At 37.7% G+C, this 13,402-nt stretch overlaps 1 protein-coding gene across 1 annotated transcript in view; it reads right to left on the bottom strand.

Annotated features, from left to right (window-relative positions):
- Nucleotides 1-13,402, bottom strand: part of SAXO2 (stabilizer of axonemal microtubules 2) — a 38,494-nt gene that overhangs the window by 16,751 nt on the left and 8,341 nt on the right. The window contains exon 2 of the mRNA XM_042781552.1: nucleotides 7,540-7,719. Within this exon, the coding sequence (XP_042637486.1) occupies nucleotides 7,540-7,719 (180 nt within the window). The remainder of the gene's footprint in view (nucleotides 1-7,539; nucleotides 7,720-13,402) is intronic.

Raw genomic sequence — 13,402 nt, 5'->3', positions numbered from 1 at the left:
GGTTTTTGTCTTAAAGTCAATTTGATCAGAAATTAATATTGCCACTCTGCTCTTTTACGGTTGCCATTTGCTTGATATATCTTTTTCCAACCTTTGATCTTTAGTCTATTTTTGTCTTTGTCTCTAAGGTGTGTCTCTTGGGGACAGCATATTGATGGGTTTTGTTTTCTTCTTCAATCTGCAACTCTCTGTCTCTTGACTGGTGCACTGAATCCATTAACATTCAGTATAATTATTGACAAGTATGAGTTGGTTGTTGTCATTTTGTTATGTGTTTTTTGGGGTGTCCCTGGTTTCTTTGTTGCATATTATTTTCTGTGCTGAGCTCATTATGTTTATGACTTGTGTTATCATTTCCTTTGTTGTTGTTAGTATATGCTGAATATTGTGCTTTTCCTCTTTTTTATTGTGATGAGAAGGTCTATCATTTTTCTTGGAGGTTAACCTGTGATTTATAATTTTCTCGCCAAAATTGGTACAGTCCATTCTATCTTGCAACTCTCTTGACTTCCTCACCATCTAGAAGTTCTCTAACTACACGGTATTTTCCCTTTTTTAGGTTTGTTGTTGTCTTCACTTGCCAATTGATGTCCCTGGCTACCTGTTTACAATCTTGTAAGCTTATTTTACTTTGGATGTGTCCATAGCTGTGGTTTCTGGGTTATGTCATCTTGTGTATTAATGGGCAGTTGTTGTTTGTTATTTTTGGTTCTCTGTTCAAAGGACTCCCTTTAGAATCTCTTGTAAGGTTGTCTGGTTTTAACAAATTGCCTTAGTTTCTGCTTCTCTGGAAATCTCCTAATTTCACCATCATATGTGAGGGACAATTTTGCCGGGTATGTAATTCTTGGTTGAAAATTTTTCTCTTTCAGGGTTTTATATATACCATCTCATTGACTTCTCACTTGTATGGTTTCTGCTGAGAAATCAGAGCTTATTCTTACTGACTGTTCTTTGTAAATAACTTTTTGTTTTGCCCATGCTGCTTTCAGGATTCTTCCTTTGTCTTTGGTTTTGATGAGTTTGATTATATGTTTTGGTGATTATCTTTTGGGGGTCTATCCCACTTGTGGTTCGTTGGACTTCCTGAATGGATATATTCTCATCCTTCTTCATATCAGGGAAGTTCTCCTCCAACAAATCTTGGAGAATTTTCTCATTGGTTTCATTTTTCTCTTCCTGTTCTGGAATTCCAGTGGCACATAACTTATTCCTTTTGATGGTATCCCACATGAATCTTAGGCTTTCTTCATTTTGTTTTGATCTTTTTTCTGATTGATCCCTTTCCAAAGAAGTAGTCAGGTATTTGTCTTCAATCTCAGTAATCCGTCTTCCATTGCATCAATTCTACTCCTTTCCCCTTCCAATGTGTTATCTATTTCTGACAATTTAGTATTAATCTTCTGGATTTCTATCTGTAGATTTTGAATCATTTCTAATTTTTCATTTATTTTGTCATTTTGTTCTTGTATTTTCTTCCAAAATTCTTCTAGGGTGTTGTATGTTTTCCTTGATTTGTCTCTCAATCCTTTGAAGATACCTAAATGTAATTATTTTGAATTCCTTATCAGAGAGTTCCAATGCTGATTCTTCCTCAGGGATGTGTTCTGGGTCTGTATCCTGCTCCCTTGTGTCTATCACTTTATCTTGCTTCTTTGTGTGGACAATGGTGATCTGTTGTCTCTGAGACATCATGGTGTTATTTTATTTAGATGTCTATTAACTGTTTGTGAAGACCAGCTAAGGGTGAGTCAGGCTCTTCTTGGTGTTATTTATCATTGGCCCATTGGTAGAGAAGGAAATGGTGGTTCTCACTTAGTAAGTGAAGCTGCAGGAAGCATGGCTGTAGTTGTGTTCTCTGGGGACTGTTGCTGTCTTCCACTCAGTTAGACAAAAATAATAATTGAATAACTATCAAAAAAGTAAAAGCACATAGACAAAAAATACACCATGTAATCACATGGGAACAGTAACCAAAAAAAAAAAAAAAAGAAAAAAGGGACAGAGAAGGAAAAAAAAAACAATACAATACAAAACAAAACAAAAAACTGCAAAATCTGGGGAGAGGGCAATAAGAGAAAAAAGGTAGACAAGGAAAATAATGAAGAAAAAAATGGGAAAAATGCAAAGGGAAAAACAAGGAATGGGGTTAACCACGAGAAAGAAAAAAAACTGCAACCACAAACAGGGAAAAGAAGAAAAGCTGAAAACTAGAACCTGTGAGGGGAAGAATAAAGAATAATAGTAAAAAGGACAAAAGTAATAATAATAATAGTTTTAAAACAGACAAAAGCAAACAAACTAAAAAACAGAAAAAAGAAAAAAGAAAAATCAGGGCAGGGTCGGGCAGGGCACGCAGGCTCCATCTGATCACGCAGAGCGTGATGGTATTCCTGCCAGCCTAGAAAGTGGGTGGGAGTGAGGGATGGCCGCACCTCCATTCACCAAGAGGCTGTGGAGGATAGGCTTAAAAAGGGGAATGTAGCACCTTTCCAGTTGCCCAGGTCCAGAATGTTCTTGGGGTTCCCAGTGAGTGGACCCTGTTCTTAAGTCCCTGGAATCTGGGAGAATGCTGTCACTTTAAATATCCAAAATGGTCAAACCACTTGTAAACATTCAAGATGGCTGCACCCTCCAGACAGACAAAAGTCCACACCTCAGCTCGCCTTCCTCTTCGCTGCTTCTCCTTTTATTCACCAGCCACCAGACCAGTCCTCCATGCAGTCCCTGGCTTGTTGTTGTTGTTATGTGCCGTTGAGTTGGACCTGACTCATAGCGACCTCTCCTGGGGTTTCCAAGGCAGTATCACTACTGAAGTAGATTGCCCCATCTTCCTTATGAGGAGTGGCTGGTGGATTTGAACCGCCAGCCTTCTGGTTAGTAGTCAAGTGCCTTAGGCACTATGCTACCAGAGCTCCTAGTCCCTGGCTAGCAGGGCTGATTTTTAGGTTAATTCTTAGGTCCTACCACCACTCGGCAATATCCAAGCTGTCTGTGCCATCAGGACCACTGCCAGACCACAACTCTGTATGTCTCCTTTTTTGGTGTTTTCACAAAAGTTCTGCTAGTTGTTTAGTCCACTTCTATATCCTTCCCTTCAAGGCTCATGGGTCCAGGATTATCTTCCATATCTGTATTAATTGGTTCCCCTTTTCTTTGTTGAAGATGGTCTGTGCAGTCTTTCTGCCTATTCTGCCATCTTACCAGAACTCCCCTGATGTCATGTTCTTTATAATCTGGCTTCTCTGATTATTTGCTCAGCATACAGATTGAATAAGTATGGTGAAAGGATACAGCCCTGACACACACCCTTCCTGATTTTAAACCATGCAGTTTTCCCTTGTTCTGTTCAAATGACTGCCTCTTGGTCTATGTACATGTTTCTCATAAGCACAATTAAGCATTTTGGAATTTCCATACTTCCCAATGTTATCCATAATTTGTTATGATTCACATAATAAATTCCTTTGCATAGTCAATAAAACATAAGTAAATATCTTTCTAGTATTCTTTGCATTCATCCAAGATCCATCTGATTTGGAGCTCTCATTCCATGTTCTCTTCTGAAACCAGTCTGAATTTCTAGCAGTTTTCTGTCAATAGACTGCTATAATTGTTTTTGCATTATTTTCTGCAAAATTTTACTTGCGTGTAATATTAATGATATTGTTCAATAATTTCCTTATTCTGTTGGATCAGCTTTCTTTGGAATGGGCACAAATATGGATCTCTTTCTGTTGGTTGGCTAGGTAAGCTATCTTCTAATTTCAACTCTTTCAATATCCAATCCATCACCAACTCCTGCCAATTTTGTCTCCTACATAGCTCTCAAATCTAACCAGTTTCCTAGTTTCCTCCATCCCCATCAGTACTTTCACATTCCAACAGCTCACTCAAACCACTTCAATGGCTTTCTAAATGCATCCACACCAGTCTACTCTCCAGTCTTTTCTCTCCACAACACCCAAATCCTTTCACATGTAAGTCTGATCAGGTCATTCTTGCTTACCACCCCTGTATCCCCCAAAAAGGAACATAAACCTTTAATTGCTTCATATGCTCAAAGAATACAGGGGAAAATAAATAAATACATAAAAAACTGAACACAGCCCACAAGGCCATGCCTGTTCTTCCTTATTAGCCTCAAACCACAAAGTGCTTCCTCTTGCTTTTTGTGCTGTAACTGACCTTTGAGAATTTCCTCCTTTCCATGCTCCTCCCTGCAATACGCTGCTCTCTCTGACTGGAATGCGCTTCCTTCATCTCTTAATCCAGTGTATTGCTACACATCTTTCAGGTCTTAGCTCACTTTTCTCACGTCTTTGCTAAAGTCAAAACTCTAATTCTGTATCTCAAGGAGTCGTGTGCCTATACTTTACACATTTTATCACTGTTGCAATTTTATAATTATTTTGAATGATCTTTGTATCAACACCTCCACTTCACTATTCAGTGAGCACGGAGATCATGGCTGTTTTTCCTCATGCCTGGCACTTAACAGATGCTTTATAAAGCATATTTATTTATGGAGAAATGGGAATAGATAGCACATACCTCTGTTCCTCAAGACATCTGAGTTGTTCTTTTCTCTTCCCAAATACAGCTAGAGGGGAATAGGCTAAAATGCAATCAAGAGGTGGAAGAATCAGGGAGAGGACAGGGAGAAAATTCAGAAGTCTCAGTTTCTCTGATTATAGACTAGTGAAGTGTTAGAAAGGTATACCTCCCAAAGGTAAAGCAACATTCAGTGGAAAATTAGTAAGGGGAAGTGCAGTCTTACTCATCTAATATATGTTAAAACATTTGATATGTTCAGAATCCTACTTTTTCAGGACAAACTTCCTGCCAGTTCCTGCCAGATGACTCTGGCAGTCATCTGACAGTACTACGCTGTATTACTGTAATGCTATAATCGATCAAAAGTCTTGTGCAAGTCTTTGCTTTCACCCAAATCCATCTACCTTTTTTCTTTTTTTTTTTGAGGTTAAACCATTTTATTGAGGAGTTTCTGGGGGCCCAAGGCAGGGTACACAATGAGGTCCCATGATCGCAGTCCAGGCGAGGTCTCCTGGAACTTAACTTTCAGCCACCAAAAAAAAAAAAAAAAAAAGAAGAAGCTCCATCTACTTTTTATGGTCTCTCACTACATTAAAGTATACTTACTATAGAAAAGAGTAAGCATGACACCTTATTCTGTAAACTTATTATACTTTGTACAAGTAAATCAGCTGTCTGCTAGTCAACATGGTTAATGTAAAGGAACTAAACTCTAGGATGTGGCTCTTAAAAATACTGTTAGTGCCCCCAGTCAAAATACAAAGATCCAGGGTCTTACTAGGTGGAGAGATGGTGATTTAAGAAATGGGATTTTCCATTTCATTGGCATATTTGGGCAATTTGGAATCTGGAACATTTCTTTCTTCTTTTAAAAATTATCAACTTGAATAAGTGAACTGAGAAAACTCAAAATTGAAAACAATCACCTTTTTAAACTTTCCCAAACTTAACATTTAGAACTACTTAGAAACAAAAACTTTCTTCTTATTTTTTGTTTATAAACCTGGTGAAATTTATTTCAAATCTCCATTAAGGTATCAAGGAAGAAGAAGATAAGGTGAAGAAGAAAAAGAACCTTTCTTATTTGTTCTTTGCTCTTCATCTCATTTATTGTAACTTGTAATTACCTTGTTTTATTTATCTGATTTTTGTTTGTGTCTGGACTATCTATCCCACAAGACTATAAACAATAGTATATTTTATGTTGCATGCAATTTCTCATGGGCCATTGCAGTGTCAACAGAAACACAAGCAATGCTGGTTAAAAATGCAGATTCCTGGGACCTATTCCATTAGCTGATAATTCTTTTAACTGAAGTTCTGGAGTCTGGAATTTTAATGACCTTTCTAGATGACTCTGAATACATCAAAGTCTGAGCTCTGGAAAAGTCTTCTAATTAGTGGGGGAGCTACACGCCTACAGTAGTAACTGGAGTTATCGAAGCACTATTAACAGCAAGGGCTGCCTAACATCAGATTAAAAGTAGATGTGCTCTCATTTATATGAAATTTCTAGATTAGGCAAATACATAGAGACCAAAGTTCATTAGTGACTACCAGGGGTGGATGGAAGTGGAAAATGAGGCATTATACTGCTTAAGGAGGACTGACTTTCTGTTAAGGGTGATGAAAAAATTTGGAAATATATAGTGATGATGGTTGCCCAATATGGTGAATGTAATTAATGGCACTGAATTGTATATGTAAAAACTGTTGAAATAGCAAATGTTTTGTTCTATATACTTCACAACAATAATTTTTTTAAAAGGAGAAGTGGTAAACTAAAAGTTTGAGTTTCCACCTTTACAAGTAGAATGAGCTCTATATGGGAAAAAAAAAAAAATGGAAATGGCTAATACTAAAAATAAAAGCTGTTATAGAGTATTTTAGAAAACTCAAAATTACAGAAAACTGGTATATGTATTCCCTGAAAGTAGGAACCTCAACTTATTAAACTTTTTATACTTAATGCTAAAGATTGTGCGTAGAACATAGTGTGCACATTAAATAATGAATAAATAAAAGAATTAACCCACCATGTTGACAAAAATACAGAGATAAAAAAACCTAGCTCAAATGAAAATTTTAGGTTTAGGACTTTCTTGTCCATCACCATCAAACAAATATTGAGTGAATACTATGTGCTACTTGGCATTGTAGTAGATTTTTGGAAATAAAATGACTTAAGATTAAACATAGTTCCTGCTTCCATGGACAATGAGACAATTCTAATGATAAATAATAAGAAGGTGCTTATATAGGGGAATTTCACATATCCTGAAAACCAAGTGAAGTGTCAGAGGCAGTTTTTCAGAGGAAATGACAATTCAGTTGAGGTCCCAGGTTGAACGGGCATTAACTAGAAGAAGGAGGGAAAATTCCAAGCAGGGTAAATAGTATCTTGAAATAGTATCTGAGACAAGGGAAAGCTGGTACTTTTAAAGAAATTATAAAAGGCCTATGGGATGGGAGCATAAAAGGGCACAAAGGACATTGCTTTGAAATGAAAGAGCAAGTAAGGGACTAAACAGTGCTAAAATTTTAGTAAGGATTTTGGTCTACGTAAAATACAATGAGAATGTGTAAGAATTCTAAGCAGGGAGATGACAGGATCAGATTTGCATTTTATTTTGGCAGGCTAAGGTACAGAAAGGTCAGAGACGCAGAAACTAGAGCAGATACAAATACAATAATTCAGAAGCTACTGAGCTTGCCTACATAGTGGTGACTCTTGGAAACGGATATGGTTTTAGACGTTAAAGAAAAAAAAAGAAAAAGAAAATCAATAGAACTTTCTCTTTCTTTTTTCACTCTTTGTCACCTTAACTCAATTCTGAACTCAAAACTGAATTAGTTTCTTGCTTCTTGTATAGTTGGTTCAACTAGAATCAACTAACTAGTTGAATGTAAATGGTTAGAAAATCCTTAAGGCCAGAGGAGTTGGGAGAAAATAAGTGAAATAAATAGTTGCTGAATATTTACTTAAATGTTGTTATTCCTTCCATTTTACCACGGCATGCTCGAAATTCTTGCTTGGGTTTAAGGCTTTGAGGTGGAAGAATATTGCCATACGTAGGGTATTTTTCCAAATATTCAGTTGTGAAGTAAGGCACGCCAGAATTTTCATAAATCCTTGTGTTTCCATGTGGACAATGATGTCGTCTGTGCAAACATAAATAAGCTGAAAATTATTTTCACCATCAAATAATTATGACAACTGCATTTAAATCAGAGACCTCAAATAAACTCAATCTGTACATTTTAAAGTTTTACTTAAAAATACAAAAAACAACGCAAGACAAAAAACTCTGTTTACTCTCCAATGTTGTTTACAAAAGCAATGAATAAGTTATGCTACCTTCTTAGGTGGTGGAAACTCACAACAGTTTTGTGTGCTTTCTTATGCCAAAGAAGCCGAAAAGCTGGTAAGTGCATTTCCTAGACCTTTGTAGGGAGGGTCCACATACAATTTAGGCTTCACCTATTAGATATATTCAAATGGGACTTTAATTCAGAGCAGAGTTACAAAAGGAGAGAGGTAGAGCATAATACCTACTTTGCTTACAGCGGAAGGTGGTAGAGAAAAAGAGAATCTGGAGCCAGTAGTAGTTGATTTGCAAGGTGACTTTCTGAATTAGCAAAAGGAGCTCTAGTGGCGCAGTGCCTAAGGCATTTGACTGCTAACCAGAAGGTTGTCAGCTTAAACCCAGCAGCTGCTCTGCAAAAGGAAGATGGGGCAATTTACGTCTGTAAAGATTTACCGATTTGGAAACCCAATGGAGGTAACTGTGAGTCAGAAAGGACTCGATGGCAATGAATTTGGTTTGGTTTGGTTCTTGAATTAGCAGCTTCCTCATCTTGGTAGAGGTGAGTAGTTTTGGAGCCTACAGTTGTGTTGGCAGTTTCCTGATTGTGTCAGAGGCAGTGGCTCCCTTGGCCACACATGATGCAGGACTCACTGCAAAATTAGGGGTTTAAAGGTCATGCATAGAAGTTCTGAATCAGTGAAAGGTTTGGAATTCATCAGTTTTAGTGTTTAATTTTATTTTCCGTGAAAGTAATACATGCACATTGTAACATATCAAACAATGCTTAAGAGTTTATAAAGGAAAACCAAAACATCCTGTCCCAGCATTTCCAATCCCCAGAAGGAATCTCCATTTCCGCTTTTTAGTTTTTCTGGAGGCTGTACCTATTGGCACCTGCCTATAAACTTTGAAGGTCTTGATTCATCAACTTAAAATATTAATTTTTAAAGAGGTAGCCCTGAAAGCACAAATAGTTTGCTAAAAGATAATGACTTAGCTCATTTAACACTTCCCATTCTTCCAAGGTTATTCATTCATTCATTAATTCAGCAAGTACTTAATGAGTAACAGTTATGCAAATGTATTGATATAGTACTGAGAACTGAGAGAACACAGGTTAAAAAATCCCTACCATCATTGAGCTTAAATCCTATTGGGAGGGAAATAATGAAAAAATAAGCCCAAAAGCATATAGTATATTACATAATGGTTAAGAGCAATGGGGGAAAAAAAAAAAAAAAGCAGGAAAGTGGGATGGAGAGTTCAGGGTGAGGCAAGAAGGTTGCAATTTTGTTGTTGTTGCTCTGACTCATAATGACCCTATGTACAACAGAACGAAACAATGCCCAGTCCTGTGCTAGCCTCACAATCCTTGCTATACCTGAGTGCACTGTTGCAGCCACTGTGTCAATCCATCTCATTGAGGTTCTTCCCCTTTTTCCCTTAACCTCCACTTTAGGACGTATAATATCCTTCTCTAGGAAATGTTCCCTTCTGACAGCATGACCAATGTAGGTCAGTCGAAGTCTGGCCATTCTCACATTCAAGGAGCATTCTAGCTGTACTTCTTCCAGGACAGATTTGTTAGTTATTTTGGCAGTCCATGGTACTTTCAGTATTCTTTGCCAACACCACAACTCAAAAGCATCAACTCTTCTTCTTCTTGCAATTTTGCTGTTGTTGTTGTTAGGTGTTATCGAGTGGTCTCTGACTCATAGTGACCTTGCTACAACAGAACAAAACACTGCCCAGTCCTGTGACAGCCTCACAATCCTTGCTATACTTGAGCCCATCATTGCTGCCACTGTGTCAGTCCACGTTGTTGAGGGTCTTCCCTTTTTCCTTCACCCTCCACTTTACCAAGCATGATCTCCTTCCCCAGAGAATCGTCCCTTCTGACAATATGACCTAAGCAGGTGAGACAAAGTCTGGCCATTCTCGCTTCCAAGGAGCATTCCGGCTGCACTTCTTCCAGGACAGATTTATTAGTTCTTTTAGCAGTCCATGGTACTTTCAGTATTCTTTGCAAACACCACAACTCAAAAGCATCAACTCCTCTTTGGTCTTCCTTATTCATTGTCCAGCTCTCGCATGCATATGAAAACTAAAACCAAATTCACTGCTATCAAGTCCACTACAAGTCATAGCAACCCCTCCTTGGGTTTCTGAGGCAGTATCTCTGTGGAAGTAGATTGCCCAGTCTTCCTTCTGAGAAGTGGCTGGTGGATATAAACCACCAGCCTTCTGGTAAGCAGTCAAATGCTTTAGGCACTACGCCTATGAGGCAATTGAAAATACTATGGCTTGGGTTTGGCGCACGTTAGTCTTCAAGGAGACATTTTTGCTCTTTATCACTTGAAAGAGGTCTTTTGCAGATTTGCTCAATGCAATATGTTGTGTGATGTCTTGGTTGCTGCTTCCATTGGTGTTGATTGTAGAACCAAGTAATATAAAGTCTTTGACAACTTCAATCTTTTCTCCATTTATCGTGATGATGCTTATTGGTCAAGTTGTGAGGATTTTTATTTTAGTTTTCTTTGTATTGAGGTGTAATCTATACTGCAGACTGTAGCCTTCAATCTTCATCACTAAGCATATAGCACTTCAAGTAATCCTCACTTTCAGCAAGCAAAATTGTATTGTCTATGTATCACAGGTTGTTAATGAGTCTTCCTCCAATCCTGATGCCATGTTCTTCTTCATATAGTCCAGCTTCTTGGATTATTTGCTCAGCATACAGATTGAATAACTATGGTGAAAAGATGTAACCCTGACACACTCCCTTCTTGATTTTAAACCATGCAGAATCCCCTTGTCTGTTCAAACAACAGCCTCCCGGTCTATGTACAGGTCTATGTATAGGTTCCTCATGAGTAGAATTAAGTGTTCTGGAATTCTCATTCTTCTCCATGTTATCCATAATTTGTTATGATCCACACAATCTAATGCTTTTGCACAGTCAATAAAATTCAAGCAAACATCTTTCTGGAATTCTTTGCTTCAGCCAAGATCCATCTGACATCATCAATATCACTTGCTTGAACAAAGATCTGAAGGACCTTTCATTGTATGTATCTTGGTTATATTTGTGTCTTTAAATAGTACATTTGAACCTCTTTCCTAAATATTTTCCTCCAAATTTCTACCTCCCTTGAACATCGTACTTTCTGTCAGCTATGCTTTTATATTTATTTTATATTACAGGACTTGTTTGGATTATGGCTGTGTTAGACTGGGTTCTCTAGAGAAACAAAACTAATAAAGCTTGTATATAAGTATATATAGAGAAATATATCTTAGGAAAATGGTTCACACACTTATAAAAGCTGGCAAGTCCAAAGTTCCTGGATCAAACGTCAAGCTGGAGGCTTTTCCACATCAAGCTGGAGGCTTTTCCTGACTCTTGAAGCCGTAGGGGCTGAGGAGCTCAAGGCTGGCAGGCAGTACATCGGCTGTTGACTACAATGAATGATGAATCCAAGATCTCCAGGCCGAATGGTGGATTGTTCACTCATGGACAGTTGTAGGCAGCACAACAGAATCCCAATCCACAGAAGAATGTCTCCTCTTCCAGGATATCCATCGATATACTGAAAGCAGGCCATACCCCTAGGGAAACTCCCTTTCAACAGATTGGCCACTCAAAACATAATCATCTGATCTCATCATGGGAACAACCACACCACAACAGCTCAAACCACACAGAACTGTGGTCCAGCCAAGTTGACACACAACTCCAACTATCACAATGGCCTTCAACTCTACCAGTTGCACCTTCTCCTCTCAAGGGTCTTAACCACATGACCATAAGGCACTCAAACAAAAGCTTACTACCCTCAAGGTTAATTATTTTTACTTTCAGTCTATCAATTATTAATGCTTAAAAGCATTGTAGTTTTACTTTGCTTCACTTTTTGAATCATAATTTTACTGTATAGCTTTTCATTATCCTAGTGTTTCTAGCATTTCACACGCACTCAAGATTTCCAACCTCTCTTTAGAATCATCAGTTTATTAAGTTCTCTTTTTCCATGGTAGGCTTTCAAGTTGGAACCTTAACTTTCCCTAGATAAGTAATTTAATTTCATTAAAGGCACATTCAATACTTTTTTACCACCTTAGGGGTCACTGCGTATGTTTCGCTTGGTGGGGACAGTCGTAGGAAGAGGAGATAGGTAACCCATGTAATATAAGGATTCGGACCTTAATCTTTCTGTGTACATCCTACCCTTCTGCCCTCTATTGAATCTATGAATTCAGATCACAGCCTCTCTGAGGTACTGTATAGTGATTAGGCTCTATGCCTAATTCAGAACGTCTCCTTCAGTTATCCGCTTCTTATATAAAAGTGTTCTTATCTTTACCTTTTTATCTTTCAAATATTTGTTGAAATCTCACATTAGTGAGTCTTCCTCTCATTCACTTTACCATTATTTCTACTTGTTTTATATTTTTATGTCAGTAGGTGCTAAAAGACGATAAAGAAACATGATCTTATATGCTATTGTGAACTTGAGGCACACGTCGAGTTACTTCCTATCCTCTAAAAGATCAACCTTTCTCTCCTCTTCTTCCAACTCTCACCTACCATTCCAACCAGGTTATTGTTACTAAGCTTCAATTTTTTTCTAGCATCCCCAACTTTGTTTTCTAATATAGATAACCTATCACAGTTTAATTCACACAAGAAATTATATAAGCACAATGCACAGGAAAAATATTATAGATAGATAATTGCTTTGATCCATAGAATGAAATAAATTTATGTATAAAACTATTTATTTACATGTGTGAAAAATAGATTCTCACAAGAAGTTGAAAAGATAGCAGAAACAGGCCAAAATTCCCTGAGGAGGTTTCTTGGCAATCTTGATCCTCCTAGAGAGAATCAGTTTATTGAAATATGAACTAGTCTGTCCTCCTTGCATATTTCCCTGTCTTTATTTCAAGCAGGTAGTCAGGATCTTTACATTTCCTTATTGCAGGATTTTTGGCAGAGCAATTTCAGAAGCTATGTAAAGTTAACAGATTTTCCTGAATTTTTTTAAAACTAATTCATGAAAGAGCTGATATCAAGTATCCTTAAGCAAGAAATAAAAGACAGTTATATATTTTAGGTCACAAAAAGGAAGAAATGGTCTTAGAGAAGAAAGATATGGTCCTGGACCAGAAAAAAACAAAATGGAAGAGATCAAATTTTCCCACAGAAATAAAAGATGAGGAGGGTGGGAACCTTTGTCACACTCTGCATCAGTGTCCCAGTAAGTGCCATATCTCAAAAGGGTTGGCTAAGGGTAACAGCTAGGGAGGCTGAACCTTTGGCAAAATCTTTGGCAAAGATTCCTGTACCTCATGTGAAAGCCTAAAAGCAGCAGAGGCACCACTTTTTTTTCTTTTTTTTTTAGGATTTGGGTGAAGATTTACAGAGTAAATTCACTTTTCATACAGTTCACATATACTTTGTCTCATGTCATTGACCAAAATTTACAATGCAGCAGCTCCCCTCCCACTTCCTCCCCATAGTTACCTCCTCCCAG

The sequence above is a fragment of the Orycteropus afer genome, unplaced genomic scaffold (assembly GCF_000298275.1).
Source record: "Orycteropus afer afer isolate SDZICR_OR568_19922 unplaced genomic scaffold, OryAfe1.0 scaffold00132, whole genome shotgun sequence".
NCBI classification, from domain to species: Eukaryota; Metazoa; Chordata; class Mammalia; order Tubulidentata; family Orycteropodidae; genus Orycteropus; species Orycteropus afer.
The sequence above is the reverse complement of the archived record's forward strand: the minus strand, read 5'-3'. Positions and strand labels throughout refer to the sequence as shown.